The 15,390-nt window shown below is 39.2% G+C and overlaps 1 protein-coding gene across 1 annotated transcript in view; it reads right to left on the reverse strand.

Moving 5' to 3' along the window:
• Window positions 1–245: 245 nt before the first annotated feature.
• igf2bp1 (insulin-like growth factor 2 mRNA binding protein 1) overlaps window positions 246–15,390 on the reverse strand; it is a 48,917-nt gene continuing 33,772 nt past the window's right edge. The window contains exons 4-15 of the mRNA XM_008415094.2: window positions 13,217–13,268; window positions 10,502–10,565; window positions 9,230–9,523; window positions 8,320–8,454; window positions 8,104–8,226; window positions 6,626–6,761; window positions 6,071–6,193; window positions 4,070–4,186; window positions 3,387–3,461; window positions 3,134–3,265; window positions 2,897–3,010; window positions 246–2,023 (exon numbers count right to left, since the gene is read on the reverse strand). Coding sequence (XP_008413316.1) covers window positions 1,868–2,023; window positions 2,897–3,010; window positions 3,134–3,265; window positions 3,387–3,461; window positions 4,070–4,186; window positions 6,071–6,193; window positions 6,626–6,761; window positions 8,104–8,226; window positions 8,320–8,454; window positions 9,230–9,523; window positions 10,502–10,565; window positions 13,217–13,268 — 1,521 coding nt within the window. The 3' untranslated portion in view covers window positions 246–1,867. The remainder of the gene's footprint in view (window positions 2,024–2,896; window positions 3,011–3,133; window positions 3,266–3,386; window positions 3,462–4,069; window positions 4,187–6,070; window positions 6,194–6,625; window positions 6,762–8,103; window positions 8,227–8,319; window positions 8,455–9,229; window positions 9,524–10,501; window positions 10,566–13,216; window positions 13,269–15,390) is intronic.

The raw sequence follows: 15,390 nt of genomic DNA on the forward strand, positions 1-15,390 counted from the left end.
ATTGGCCAGTTCTCCACTTTAGGCAGTGGCTGCTCCAATCACACTTCAGGTACACAGATGGCGTGTTTTCCCACCAACAAAAGGCAAACTAGCTCAGCGTTGTGTACTGTACCAGCTCTCTGCTAAAAGAGAAAACAGCCTCTTTGTCATCCTGAATTCACTGATCTATCCATCCCCACCAAAAAAAAAAAAAAAAACAACCACAGAAAAAAATAACCAAAGCAACAAGACAATACTTAAAAAAAACATCATTTTTTCTTAAAAAAATAAAAAATATTCAGGACTATTAGCTCTTTTTTTCTATTTATATAAAACACCAGCAAGCGAAAAAAAGTTAGAATACTGAGGTAATTTTACCCTGAGGTAGTTTTTTCTGTTTCATTTCTTCTCTGATCTGTTCTAATCTTGGTAAAAGCATCCATACTCCTGCCCCTCTTTATCATACACAGGCAGGATGTGGAGGCTCCGCCCACAGGCCTGTGGCAGGTTAGGGAGAGGAAACCAGGAAGCTGCTTCCGCTCAACTCACACGTCCTCCATCGACGTCCAGGTGGGGAGCTGCGGAAGACTTGACTTATTGCTTCCTGTGCCGTCAGAGCAGAAACAGACACCCTGATCGGAGAGCCAGGCTGCTTCAGAGCGGTCGCCTAGCAACGAGCAGAGGGTCTCAGACGCTCCTTGTCTGTCTGCCATTGCAGAACATTCAGGTGCAGCAAACCCTCACACCTGACTCACTAGCTACAGTCCACTCAGCGGGGGCCGGGCTAACTCACATATCATATATATATAATATATAGAAAATATGCCGTTGACGGTGCGGGTGGCGGCCAGCGAGCACGGCTGCTGGGCGCTGTGAGCCGACCGCTGCATTAGAACTGCAGGACCAGCTACGACTGCCGCCTCCTTACTGTCTCTTGCTGCGTCCTCCCACCAGTAGGGGGCGCCCGGAGACCCCGTCCCCTCTCGTCTCACTGTAGACTGCCGTATGCTACATCTCAAACAGGGGAGAGGGAAACAAAGACAACCCCTCCTTTTTTCTTAAAAAACGTAGTTCTGACGCAGCATTTTTAACAATAACTTGAAGATTATATATTTACAACCTCATATTTTCTTAATTTTTTCCCATTCAGCTCCAGCTGCTTTTTAGAAAGCTGTTTAAAGAGCAGTGTTAGCATCTACGGCCCCCTCCTCTGGACCCCAGAGCTGGCCCACCTGCGCCCGCTGCAGCAGCTTCCAGACTCCCTCTCCCAGCTCCGCCTCACTGCATTCTTATCATAATAGCTCTGAATAAAACATTTCTATACATATATCTCTATGTTAAAAAACGCCCTTAAAATATCAGACTGACTGCAGATGTTTGGAGAGGTATGTGGAGGAATAAAGCGTCGGAGCGGCTGCACACAGGCTAGTGGAGCTGAGACTCACACAGGTTTCATTAACTACACCAGCTTTCCATCACTTCATGGAGAGAACCGCCTGCCTGTCAATGAAAGCCATCGATCCAAAGTGTGTGTGAGAACTACAGCGAGCCAGGAGCTTTGTGCAGCCACATCACGGCGCCTGACTCATACCTCCTTCTCTTCATCGTCTCATCCACACTCAGTCTTTCTTCTGGCCTGGCACTGGGTCTTTGTTTTCAAGTTTCTTTTTATCCCAATCATTTCATCTTTTGATTGAATTAATTTTAGATTTTTTTTCACTGAGGATGTTTCTCAGTGGCTGTCAGGTGTTCTTCCACCCTTCTTAGTATCTCTCCCTGTCTATTGCTGGGTCTGCGTTTTACTCTTCTGTATCCATTCGTCTGTCCGTCTGCATGTGTCCGTCAGGTGTGTGGGGCGGGGGAGTCCCACAGCAATGTGAGGAGACCCTCACTTTCTGCGTGGCTGGTGGTCCTGAGTCAGGCCCTGTGTGGGGCTCCCCATCTCAGTGAAGCCCTGAGGGTGGGTCCCGGGGCCCATACCCATCCCACCTTTCTGGGACATTTTGACCTGCGTCAGGATGTCTCGGATCTTCCTTTGAGCCAGCTGGAAGACAGGCAGAGGGCCACATAGTTGATCAGAATTAATCAAAAACTAGAAATTAAGCAACATTTTCAATTCAAAAACCCTTTTTGCTGCTCAGTTATTGAATAAATAGTCAAATAAGCCCAGTAACAGAGATATTCATTGTTTCTAAACTGTTCTTTAACCATCAGATTGGTGCAGCTTTCCAGTGCTTCAGGAACTACTGAGCAGTCCTTGAACTTGTTTAGAAATGTGGTCTGTGGACGCTGACGTCTCTGCTGCCGCTACATGTTTAGCATCAAGATGTTGTTTTAGGCTTGAATAGCTTCACTGACAGGCTAACTACTTTTAGCATAACTTGAATAGAGCAATAGTCTATTCAAGTTATGCTTGAATAGACTGTTGCTAAAATAGCTATAGTCTTATTTTAGCAATAGTCTAATATAAACTATTTTAGACTATTACTAAAATAGACTTCTTTAGACTTGTTTTTGAAGCAAAAAGTAACCCCCAGCAGGCCGGGGGTTAATTTCTTCCATTGATGTCTGCAGATGTTGCATGTGCATCAGCTTTAAGGGTGAACCAGAAACAAGCAAATATAAAGGTTCTGACCAGAAACATATATATTTTTTAAAATTGCATTTAAAATTTTAACTTAAAATCTATTAAATAAGTGTATCAAAATTAATGTGTTAAAAGTCCCAGCCCTACTGAGAGCATAATTAAACAAACTGCATCATTTCATCATTTTATTTGTAAAACATATCGAGTATCATTTTTCTTCCACCTACACTGTACTGGTCAGTCATATACATTATCATGGAGATGCACTGAAGTTTGTTGTAAATTGGCAGAAGGTGAATCATGAAATGTGATGCGCCTCAGGGAGCGTACCTGGCTGGCGTAGAAATGTCCATTAATCTTGACGATGACCTGATCGTTTTCATCAGGTGTCTGCTCTCTAGGGACCACCACCTCAGCTGCTGTCAGGTTCTGCAGCTCATTCACCTGCAAACACAACTCTCAGTTACTTCAAGAATGGGCAAAAGTTGAATTTTAATTTGTTTGACGGTAGAACAAACACTCTGGAGCTCAGATTAGGCCTGGAAGCACGAGCTTTCTGCTGCCTACCGTCTTTCCTCCTTTGCCGATGACCCTTCCTGCAGCAGCAGCAGCCATCTTGATGTGAGTTTCCAGTTTCACTTCCTCTTTGGGGCCAAAAAAATTCTCCTCTTTCAGTTTGCCGTAGATTCTGCCCTGAGCCTATGGGTACGAGAAAGAAAAGGAGATTAATAATCCTCAACAGGAGACAACCCCAGCAATCTGCCGGCAATATAATCCAGTGCCAAATGAGATTCATGTCAATCAGCCTTTAATGTTCCACCTTGAACTGAGCTTCTGGAGGTCCGGTCACAATCACCATCCTCATCTTAGAGTCTGGAGTTTCAGCTGGTGCGATCTGGGGAACAACACAGAAATATATTACCGCCTTCAGGATGTCGGCTCCAGAGAGTACTGAAATTCTTTTGGTAGAAACTATTGCTGACATTTTTATCCAAACCTAAAATATGTCAAAGTTTGTATTTCAGGAACAGCTTAACGTTGCTCAGCCTTGGTGAATAAACCAGACAGCTGCTGCATTAAGCAGCATTAACACTGATCCGTCCTGCCAGCAGCTGGTAAACTTTATAACATCACCACTCCCAACAAACTCAGTCAATAACTTTACATCTCTGCTTTCATTTGCAGTTTTCTCATTTCAGATAACATCCCTGCTGTCATTTGTACATCCCTGTTTTTGCTTCTTGTAAATAGTCTCTTTATGTAGCTCTTGTACATTTTTCTTTTTAATTACTATACTTAACTGCACATTTCTTTTAAGCAGAGTAACAATAACTACAGCATTATTTTTCTAATATAAATTTGAGCCACATTCTCTTGTTTTTATCTTTCTGTGAATATGCTGCTCCCACTTAACTCAGCTTGCTGCGGTCACACCTGAACTTCCCCACTGCAGGACATTATAGAATATTTCTATTCTTCTCTTCTATCTCCTGTTTAACAAACCTTAATCGAGGCTCCAGCGAAACGGCTCAGCTGCTTGATGTGCTGTCCCTTCTTGCCGATAATAGCCCCCACTGCTTGTGCTGGGATGTACACATGAACAGTCTCCTGCTCTGGGGCCTGCGCACATTGCTCATGCAATTCAATCATTTTAAAACCTTTTGCATAAAGATGCAAACATGCCTTAAAGATTCATGACAAGAAATCTAAACAGTACCATCACCTTTTAAATTCTTTTAAATATGATCTTTTAAGCTTTGAAAATCTGATCTTTTATGTAAACATTTGTTTGGTTTATAAAATTCTTTATGACATTGTTGCTCCACCTTTAAAGAAAGTTTGTCTGAGATGAAATAACATGAATGGAGTCAACAGGGGTGAGTGCATCCCAAAATGCATAGCCAATAGGAAATATTTGTCTAGGAAGCAGGGGCAAAAAACTGCAGTAGAAAAATTAAAACAGCACTTCCAAAAGGGACAATAGCCATAAATAAATACATAAAAGCATTAAAAAAATACATTTAATGAATGTGATGAGTCATTGGAATAATTTGCCAAACAAGATTACATGTTCTAGTTGTAAATTTTGGCACATTTGGTAAAAGATTGTATGTCAAATGATCAGATTGCACTCATTATTAATGAAGGCAAATAAATTGTTATATGGACTGTCATCTGGTTTGTAGTTTGGTTTGCTTGGTTTTAGTGAGATCTGAATAATGACTTATCACTAGAGATGTGCCGATCAGGTTTTTTTCTGCCGATTCCGATACCGATCACCCCCTCAGGGCTGATCGCCGATACCAATCACCGATGCCGATCACGTAATTATTATTATTTTTTATTTTTTTTTATCATAAACACTACCGGTTACATTATGTGGAAAAAAGAACCATGAATTCACCTTAATTTAAACAAAAACTTGTTTTTAATAACTTTTTCCAAGAAGAAAACTAAACAAAATAGGAATTCTGCAAATTGTACTGCTATCGTTAATACAGTCTGAAATCATATGAAGGCTCTGAAGAGGCTAAATAATGCAAGGAGTCAAAATAAAACCTCTCAACATTGCCAAAAAAATTCAAGTATAAAACTTAACATTCAAAGGCAAATACAGGATCCATTACAATAAACAATCCAGAGTTACTGAATGAAAACTTCCTGATAGCATGGCGGCTAGCTGATTACTGTTAGTTCTGATTGGCTGTTTCTGACTGAGCGGAGTAATTATGCAGAGCAGGAAGGAGATCGATTTTTTTTTTTTTGAGATTATCTGTCTCATGTTAGGACAGTGAAAGTTTTAATACGTATGTAAAATGTATTTTTTAGGTTAGATGCTGCAGCTTTAAACAGAGGTTCGGTGTGAGAGTCACTACCAGGTGGAGCAGAAGCGRCGCTCCGTCTGTGAAATATTACTACCTGTAGCGCGTAGCAGCGGTTCAACAGCGAGAGCAGAACCAGCVTCTTACATCGCAGCTYGAAGACTTAAATAATTTTGCGGGTTATTTGTTTAGCTTTCTGACCGTCATGCTAATCYGGGTGAGTGTTTGTAGCTGTGCGCTGCTTTACCTGCTATCTGATCCTCCATATGTCTTTTTTACTGCAGTGAGCCTCGATGTAGCCAAACTCCGTCAAGTATGTCATTGTTTTTATGTCGTATTAAGCTTCGTTGTGTTGATGCATTTTAACGTGCTTCAATTTTACGCCGCAACACGCAAACTTCCCCATTCATTCAGTGCGTTATAGTTCCACATCGCTTAGGATTTGTTGCTGCGCTTTTGCGCAGTGTGAAGGAAAGAGGAGACCAGCTGCACAGRCAGGCTGCGAAATGAGATGCAGGTGATCGGTATCGGCAACAAGAGCCAATGATCGCCGATCACCGATCATGCACTTTTTCACAAAAATCGGCCCGATTATGATCGGTGACCGATCGATCGGCACACCTCTACTTATCACACATGCAGAAATGAATTACAATTTTCCTTTGTACTTTGACTACATTACCCCAAAGGAGCCGTAAGGGGTTCCTCCAACTGCATTTCCAGGCGGTGGGGGGGGCATGTTGGATGAAGGGGGGAAGAGGCCCAGAGCCCCCAGGTTAAGTCCAGGGATCAGGTGAGTTTGTTGCTGTAGAGAAGAATATCACAGGAACATTTAGAAGGTTGATCTTAGCTGGTTGCCCTGACAACCTTGAAGATACAGTAAAAATCTAGTGTTGTAGATGTTCATTGATCTTTATGAAATATCATCTGCAGTTACTCAGTACTGTACTTACCTGGGTAACACAAGCCAGGGTACATAATCCAAATACATATAGAAATGTTTGATGTGTCAGAGTTCTTCTGCTTTGACCTTTTCTCTTTTTACACAAACATTGTTTTTGACATCTGACCCGAGTATGTAAAGGTCATTCCAACCTTTTCATTACGCCTGTGCTGCAGATTCTTCACATTATAATTGTTAAAAAAAAAGAAGTATAGACATATCCTTTGTGATCTGTCATTCAAAGGATAATATGACTGGAGATAACAGCTCTGATGAGCATGTGTGTGCACTTACATTCATCGCTGCAATGTCATTCTCATAGGCCTCTCTGACCTTCTTCATAATTTCGACCTCAGCCTTACAGCAGGCCTCAATGGAGCCTTTGACTGTGATGGTTCTCTCTGGGTTGTATAGGGTCAGGTCCTGCAGACTGCACACATCAGCACACCCAGCATGGTTACTCACACACACACTGTGTTCATTAAGAACGCAGCGCTTCAGCTTCCTGCTGCGCTAGTTTGTAGAACTGAGAGACAGTTTCACCTAACACAGTAAGTCCAGGTCACCGATATCGTGAACATGTTTCAACATTGCAAAATGTAAATCTCTGCTCAAAATTACTTTGTGAAATGAAAGGTCAGTAATTATCTCAACTTTGAATAACCCTGAAGACGGGGTTCTGACTGGACCATACTTCCAAATGTCCCTGTTTATGCGAAGCAAGAAACTCAAAACTCTATTCATAGAGAGAACTGTAAGTGCCAAGCTAAAGGTAATGCATAGAAAGCTGCTGTACCATATTCATCAGATAAATAACAAATCAAGCTTGTGGCCTTCAGTTACTTTAGACAGAGCGGGGGGTCAGAGGAGGAAGACTAGTTCAGAAATCAAAGTCCAGACAGCGACATGATGGATGTACCTCCATATGAGGTTTAGCTCAGCTTGCTGCGGTCACACCTGAACCGCAGCAAGCGGTTACAGCTAAGCTAACAACATAAAGACAGGAACTTTAATTTTAGTTATACAAAAACCTCTTCACTATTTCACAGCTTCCTCATACAAACAGCTCTTACTGGCCAACAAACAATATTCTCATATACAGATAAAGAAACATTTGACATAACAGAGAATATTTCCACTACACATTAACATCTACATTTCTACATTAGACTTCCAGAACTGTCTCAGATTACAACCACAGGGTTCAGTGTTTTTATTAGGCTCTGATGAGATAGGCTGCTGCAGAGTGGACTTGTTAGAGAAACAGAACACCAAGCTCTGTTCATCTTGGTGTGGCCTGTGGACCTAAGTGTTCAGTTCTGGTCTCATCTCATCGGAACACTTTCTGCCACATTCTGCCGTTTTCTCAACATGGCTGGTGAGAAACTGTTTGAATGTCGTTTTATAACCTAAACCTCCTTTAAACGTCTTCAATTTGTTCTCTACCAAACCTCAGAGGTCTTCACAGAACAGCTGGATTTCATTTACTAAAGAGGGAAATTCTGAAGCCAATTTATTAAATGGTATAAGTGGAATATTAATGGATGCAACCGTTTTATTTGAAAAACTAATCAAAAACTAGTATTTCCCTTTGACCAGTGTACTACTTAGTGCTGGTCTGTCACGTTAAAGTCCAATAAAAATAATGTGAGGTTTGAGGCTGTAGTGTGACGAGACAAAAAAAAAATGTTTGAGGAGTGTCAGAACTTACGCAAGACATTCTAAATACTGAAGCTAAACGTGCTGAGCTGGTCATAGTTAGCATGTCTTACGGTGAGATGGTTATCTTGGTGTCCGTGTCCTGCTCGACTTTTTTCAGGTTGCGTCCCTCCTTCCCAATAAGGCGGCCAACAAAGTTGTTGTGGGCCAGAACCTTGAGAGGAACCTCATCAGCTCTGAAAAGCAAAATCCCTGCTCATCACACTGGGCCTCAGGCAGCCTACAGTCAGACATCATGCTCTGCCATGCTGGATCAGTTTGACACGTACGTCTTGGTGTCTTTGGCCTCCTGGTGCATGATCTCCAGGATCATCCTGCAGGCGGCTGAGCAGCCCTCAGGAGTGGAGTGGATGCTGATAGGCTTCTCAGCAGCACCCGCGTTCTCCTTGCGGTGAACATCGATCCTGCAGGGCAACAGAGTAAGTGTATGGGTATAAATAATTTAAAAGTTGAGATGAATTAATGAATTAATAATCTATCCCGATATTGAAAAAAATAAAATTAGAGATTGAATTTCGGTGACAATGTACCCGATCCATAACGTCAGATCTATTCAGTCTAATTCTATGCTTAGTACTCTGAGCAACGTCATGCTTTATTATTTATTTTAAATTATATTTAAAATTCCTAATTGCACTTTCTGAACCATTTAAAAGTTTTGTCACGTTTGACCGTGCTGTTTTTGTCTGTTTCAGTTTCTTTATTATTTATTTTACATTGGCTGTTTTACTCATAACTGACTAAACAAATTAAAGTTGTAGTTTTTACATGTTTGACTAAGATTCTGAATCTATTTCTGTATTTATGTTTGTGTTTAAAAACAGAAACGTTTTCAGTCAATTCAGCTCTGTTGTTCTGTATTGTATCGGATCATATCAGCCGATATTAAACCTCAGATATCAGTACTAGAAGTGAAAAAAGTGGACTGTAGTTGGTATCTCTGTCAAAGACCAAAAAACCCACAATGGTCACTGAAATCATTTGAAACTGAATAAAAAGTAATTAAATAATAATTTTAAAAAACAATTTCAAAACTGAAAGTTAACCAATGAAAATCAGACACTGCGCTTGAATTGTGGTTCAACAGAATCTTTAAAAAAAAAAAGATGTTAACGAAGCAAACGCATCACACAGTGTGTTTCCCTTCCTGCAGGTCCCTCTCTCTTCATGATCACCCACTTGCTCTGCGTCTGCTTGGTGATGTTGCGAATGGTGGCTCCCTCTTTGCCGATGATGGCTCCCACGTACTGCGTGGGGACCAGCAGTCTGAGGGGGATGTCAGCGTGTGGAGGCTTAGGGGGCATTCCGGAGCTAGGGGACCCCCCACGGAGTCCGCCACGGGGCCCGTAACCAGGGCGACGGCCGTTTTCAGTTCCCCGTTGGCCCCCCTCCATGTCAGAGGTCTCGTCAGGGATGTAGGAGACACGCAGGGCGTTGCTCTCCAACTGGTATCCGTTCAGCTTCTGGATGGCTCTGATGGCAAACAGATCAACACCTGACTGCAGATAGATTTAAAGAGGAACAGGTCTGACATTTTAACAGAGACGTCTTTCCATTGGCATTTACAAATCTGGTTGCTTTCTATTTCATACAAATTCACAGCAATGCCTATGTGTTACAGTATGATTCAATAAAATATAAAATGCTAGCAGAAATAATCATTTTTAAAATCCTGGCAAATTTCAGAACACTGAAATTCTTCTCACATATAAAGCTCATAGCGACTGTGTTCCATCAAGTCACAGTAGTCATGCAGCGCTCGTCACTTCATGATTCCTTTTGTTTGTATGTTTTTCGGACATAAATGTAGCAGACCAAACAAATGTAAATACTAGTCAAAAATAAAAACATAAAATGAATTCTTAAAATCTAATTTATTATGGCTCTGTGTGAAAAAGCGATTGCTCCCTAAACCTGAAATCTATTGAGTTGGGCTTACACTGATTTATATAAACCAATACTTTTGCATCGTTTTTGTTTGATATATTTTGGAGTCTGTGCTTCATTCCTTCTCTAGGCACAGGTAACATCTGGTTTAGAACATCTGCACCAAAACCCACAGTTGTTTAATAGTGAGCAAATTCAGAAGAAGTCTTGAAAATCATGAACATAGCTGGAGATGAGGTTTAAAGCTAAATTATTACCACTGAAATTTAACTTCTGAACCTGATCCCTCAAAATATGGGGAAAAATTCAACATAAAAATGGCCACTAGGGGGCAGACACACACCATAAAAAACTGGATTGAACTCTGAAAAAAGTTGTATGAAGGCCTTCTTTGATTTACGGACACACGGGCCTATTAATAAATTGAAACATGAATCACTTTGATTACCTGATTATGCCAAATTACACAGATCTCCAGATTGTTTCCTTTGGTATATTTATTTAATATGCTGTGCATTTTCAAAAGACTGAATTAAAAAAATTATAATTATTGAAGTAACTTACTGCCTTGCTTGTTCCCGGGATGCATATGTAACGTTAACCACTGCAGTCTCACTGTCTGTGTTGACTGAAATAAAGCAAACAGGAAATGCACAAAATTGAGTGAGACTCAGCCTGATGCAGAGCTGCTGTGAGGAGCCTGGCTTCACCTGCAGCTGCAGCTTTACATGGAAAAACTCAGGAATGATTAAAGGTAATGAAAGACTTTTCAGCGAGGAACAATTCATACTAGAACAAAACTTAACAATCACAACCAGTTGATCCTGAACACATGAACAACAACATCTACAGCCACTATTCAGACACTACAGGAAACTGAAATCACATTACTGCAAAGAGTTTGCTTAATAAACCTGATAAATGATCAATCTTCTATCTAGAGCAAACATGACTGACAGAACGCATGAGATTCCCCCTGGTTAGCCACAAGGCCTCCTCTTAAAGTTAGAAAAGAATCAGTTGTGGAAGGATTTACTTGAGCTTTTGTGCTCATTTTACTAACTAGTGAATCATTAAATCTCAAACAAACGAAATTGCAGGTTTAAGCTTTTAGAGATCTCAAACACACAGGGTGTAGTTGGGTAAATACAACTTGACATGTTTACGCAGTTTAAAGCAGAGAAGACAACGAAATAAGAACAAATCTAACGCCACCCGATGTTGAAGATAACAGAGCAGAACTGAAACGGTTAATGTGGTTAAATATGATTAAATAATCACCAACTAAATTAGTAATCGACTAATCATTAACTAGAGTACAGAGACTCATAAAAGGCCATTTTCTGAATGAACATATTCAGAGAAAAAATTAAACCAAAAATGTACAGGTCCTTCTCAAAAAATTAGCATAAAGTTCATTAATTTCCATAATGTAATGATAAAAATTAAACTGTCATATATTTTAGATTCATTGCACACCAACTGAAATATTTCAGGTCTTTTATTGTTTTAATATTGATGATTTTGGCATACAGCTCATGAAAACCCAAAATCCCTATCTCAAAAAATTAGCATATCATGAAAAGGTTCTCTGAACGAGCAGTTAACCTGATCATCTGAATCAACAAAGTAACTCTAAACACCTGCAAAAGATTCCTGAGGCTTTTAAAAACTTCCAGCCTGGTTCATTACTCAAAACCGCAATCATGGGTAAGGCTGCTGACCTGACTGCTGTCCAGAAGGTCATCATTGACGCCGTCAAGCAAGAGGTGAGACACAGAAAGACATTTCTGAACAAATAGGCTGTTCCCAGAGTGAGGTATCAAGGCACCTCAGTGGGAAGGAAAAAGTGTGGCAGGAAACGCTGCACAACGAGAAGAAGTGACTGGATCCTGAGGAAGATTGTGGAGAAGGACCGATTCCAGACCTTGGGGGAAGCAGTGGACTGAGTCTGGAGTAGAAACACCCAGAGCCACCGTGCACAGGCGTGTGCAGGAAATGGGCTACAGGTGCTGCATTCCGCAGGTCAAAGGTCAAGCCACTGTTGAACCAGAAACAGCGGCAGAAGCGTTTGGCCTGGACTACAGAGAAGCTGCACTGGACTGTTGCTCAGTGGTCCAAAGTACTTTTTTCGGATGGAAGCAAATTTTGCATGTCATTCAGAAATCAAGGTGCCAGAGTCTGGAGGAAGACTGGGGAGAAGGAAATGCCAAAATGCCAGAAGTCCAGTGTTAAGTACCCACAGTCAGTGATGGTCTGGGGAGCCATGTCAGCTGCTGGTGTTGGTCCACTGTGTTTCATCAAGGGCAGGTCAATGCAGCAGCTATCAGGAGATTTTGGAGCACTTCATGCTTCCATCTGCTGAAAAGCTTTATGAAGATGAAGATTTAATTTTTCAGCACAACCTGGCACCTGCTCACAGTGCCAAAACCACTGACCATGGTGTTACTGTGCTCAATTTTCCTGCCAACTTTCCTGACCTGAACCCCATAGAGAATCTGTGGGATATTGTGAAGAGAAAGTTGAGAGATGCAAGACCCAAAACTCTGGACGAGCTTAAGGCTATCGAAGCATCCTGGGCTCCATAACACCTCAGCAGAGCCACAGGCTGATTGCCTTCATGCCGCATTGAAGGCTGCAAAAGGATTCCTGACCAAGTATTGAGTGCATAACTGAACATAATTATTTGAAGGTTGACTTTTTTAGTATTAAAACACATTTCTTTTATTGGTCGGATGAAATATGCCAATTTTTTGAGACAGGGATTTTGGGTTTTCATGAGCTGTATGCCAAAATCATCAGTATTAAAACAATAAAAGACCTGAAATATTTCAGTTGGTGTGCAATTAATCTAAAATATATGAYAGTTTAATTTTTATCATTACATTATGGAAAATAATTAACTTTATCGATATATGCTAATTTTTTGAGAAGGACCTGTATAATACATCTGTTAAATCTGTTCTATCCAATTCTCAAATGGCATGCTTTTTATGTAAAATAAATAAATAAAAACAGCTCATATTAACACCTTTTGCTGTTGCATTTTAAGCAATTAATTGTTTTCTTACTTAAAATAGGAAGTAAATGATTTATTTGTATTTTTATGTACTTCAAATATTGTATAAAATAAGCTTCAACAGTTAAATGGAAAATCTGCAGAATGTACCACTATTTTTACTTTTATTTTTTTGATTAATCAAATAATTGTCAGAAAAATATAAATAGTAATGGATTACTAAAATAATCATTAGCTGCAGCTCCATGTTAGAGACTCACCTTGTTCACAGTTTTCAACGGTTCCACACTGAGCCAACAGACCATCCAGCACCTGACAAAACACACACACACACACACACACACACACACACACACACACACACACACACACACACACACACACACACACACACACNACACACACACACACACACACACACACACACACACACACACACACACACACACACACACACACACACACACACACACACACAGACAGACAGACAGAGAAAAATATCAAGCCAAATGGATAACTGACACAAATGTATAAATTTATTTGTAAATTATTAATTCATATTACAAATTTTTCCCGTCTTCTAAAACTTCTGCCCTTTTCTTGGTCAATTCTTTTGCCTATAAGCAACTTAAGACTGGCTTCAAACTAACAAACATTTAATTACTCAGGATTTTTACTCTTTAAATGTATGTTTAATTATTTAAAACTTTCATTATACTTAAAAAAAATAATAAAAAAGAAAAGACGGACAAAATCTTTTTTATGAAATAAATAGTTGGGGTACATACATACGTTTGGTAGTGAGTGGAGCCCTTTTCACATTTTCAGCTTATTTTCTGAAATCAGTTTCTAAAACTTCAGACTTTCTAAACATCTGGCTCCATAATGGCACAAATATAACAATTTATTTATCAGCCATCAATGAATTTTTTTCTTCAAAATGAAATATTAATGTCACAGAATAAATTGCTACATGCTGTAATTAGATAGAAACAAAGAGAAGTCAAAAGAAGCTAATGGAGAATTGTTGGTTATTAAAGGTCCAAAAAAAGCTTCTGGTTCTACATAAAAATATTGATGGATTAGCAATAGATTTATTGCTAATCTTTGACATATTCAAGACAATAATCACTATTTATTTTGTGTGAATTGGGGGATTTCTTTGTGTTTTTTGGCAATGAGCAATAAACATTTAGGTTAAAATCTCAAAGAAATAATTGTTCAGTAGTTTTCACCAAGTCTTTAGCTGTTTAATTTATTTATGAAAAAGTCAGCAAAAAATGTATTATTTTGTAAAAAGTAAAGTTTCTGCAAATATTCATACCACAGGTTTTAGATGTTCAACAACAGATTAAGCTTGTTGTAATAAGCAATAAATCAATTAATTGCATGATAAATTAAAACAAATGTAATAATTTCCATTTGCATGATTTATTGTTTTTCTTTCTCTCTTTCCACCAAAAACTGGATGATTAAAGTCTTCAGTCTTCTGCATTTATTTCCCCAATTTGATCATTTTTTGAAGGACAATTTTGTTTACAGAGATTTCATAATTAATTTTATTTTTATTGTTTCCGTTTTGCTTATTTAGGATATTTAATATGTCTTGTTAAATCCAGTATTAAATGTTCATTAGAATTTAAAGTTTACTAATCCTTCTTGCATTATTATGTCATTACATTTAGATTACTTGAAAATTGTCTCAAAATAACAACAGTATTGTTTACCGCAGTAACTTCTGGGACGATTTATCATCCAGCAAATCTTGTTATTGTGACAGAAATACAAAAGGTTAAGAACTCTGCCAACAATGCAACAAACATGTAACTCAGTATTATTCAGTAATGATTGAGGCAAGTTGTTGCAGTGAGAAAAAGCAATATTAGAAATAGCATCACAAACCGCTTGCAGCCAGCGATCATAGACAGAATAAATGCAGTCTTGTGTGAAATTGACATTTATGACAGGAACGATTCTTATATGAAGACATTTCTAAAGAAAACCCTTCCCGGGGTCCACATCATAAAAAAATATATATTTATTACAGAAACAGTTACACATACTCAACATAACAGTAGTAACACACTGTATTCATTTGTAAAGGCACAATTATAGTACTTTATGTAGTAAAATAACTACATTTTAAAAGGACAGGAAAAAGCTCAAAAAACAGACTGATGTCCAGCATTCCTGCTGCATGGTGGAAAAGCCAAACGGCCTTTTAAAGAATGTCTTGTATTAAAACTGTGTCGAGTATGGATAAATAAAAGTTGATTATATAAAACATTTGGCATCTAACATACATAAAAATGTATTTAAAAAAAAAAAGCATAAAAGGGCAATTTATTTTTAACCAAGGTCCAACCTAATGATTATGCATATTGATAATATTTGTGTAAACATAATAATTCAGTGCAAGACAAGATGCCATATG

The sequence above is a fragment of the Poecilia reticulata genome, linkage group LG8 (genome assembly GCF_000633615.1).
Source record: "Poecilia reticulata strain Guanapo linkage group LG8, Guppy_female_1.0+MT, whole genome shotgun sequence".
Lineage (NCBI taxonomy): Eukaryota > Metazoa > Chordata > Actinopteri > Cyprinodontiformes > Poeciliidae > Poecilia > Poecilia reticulata.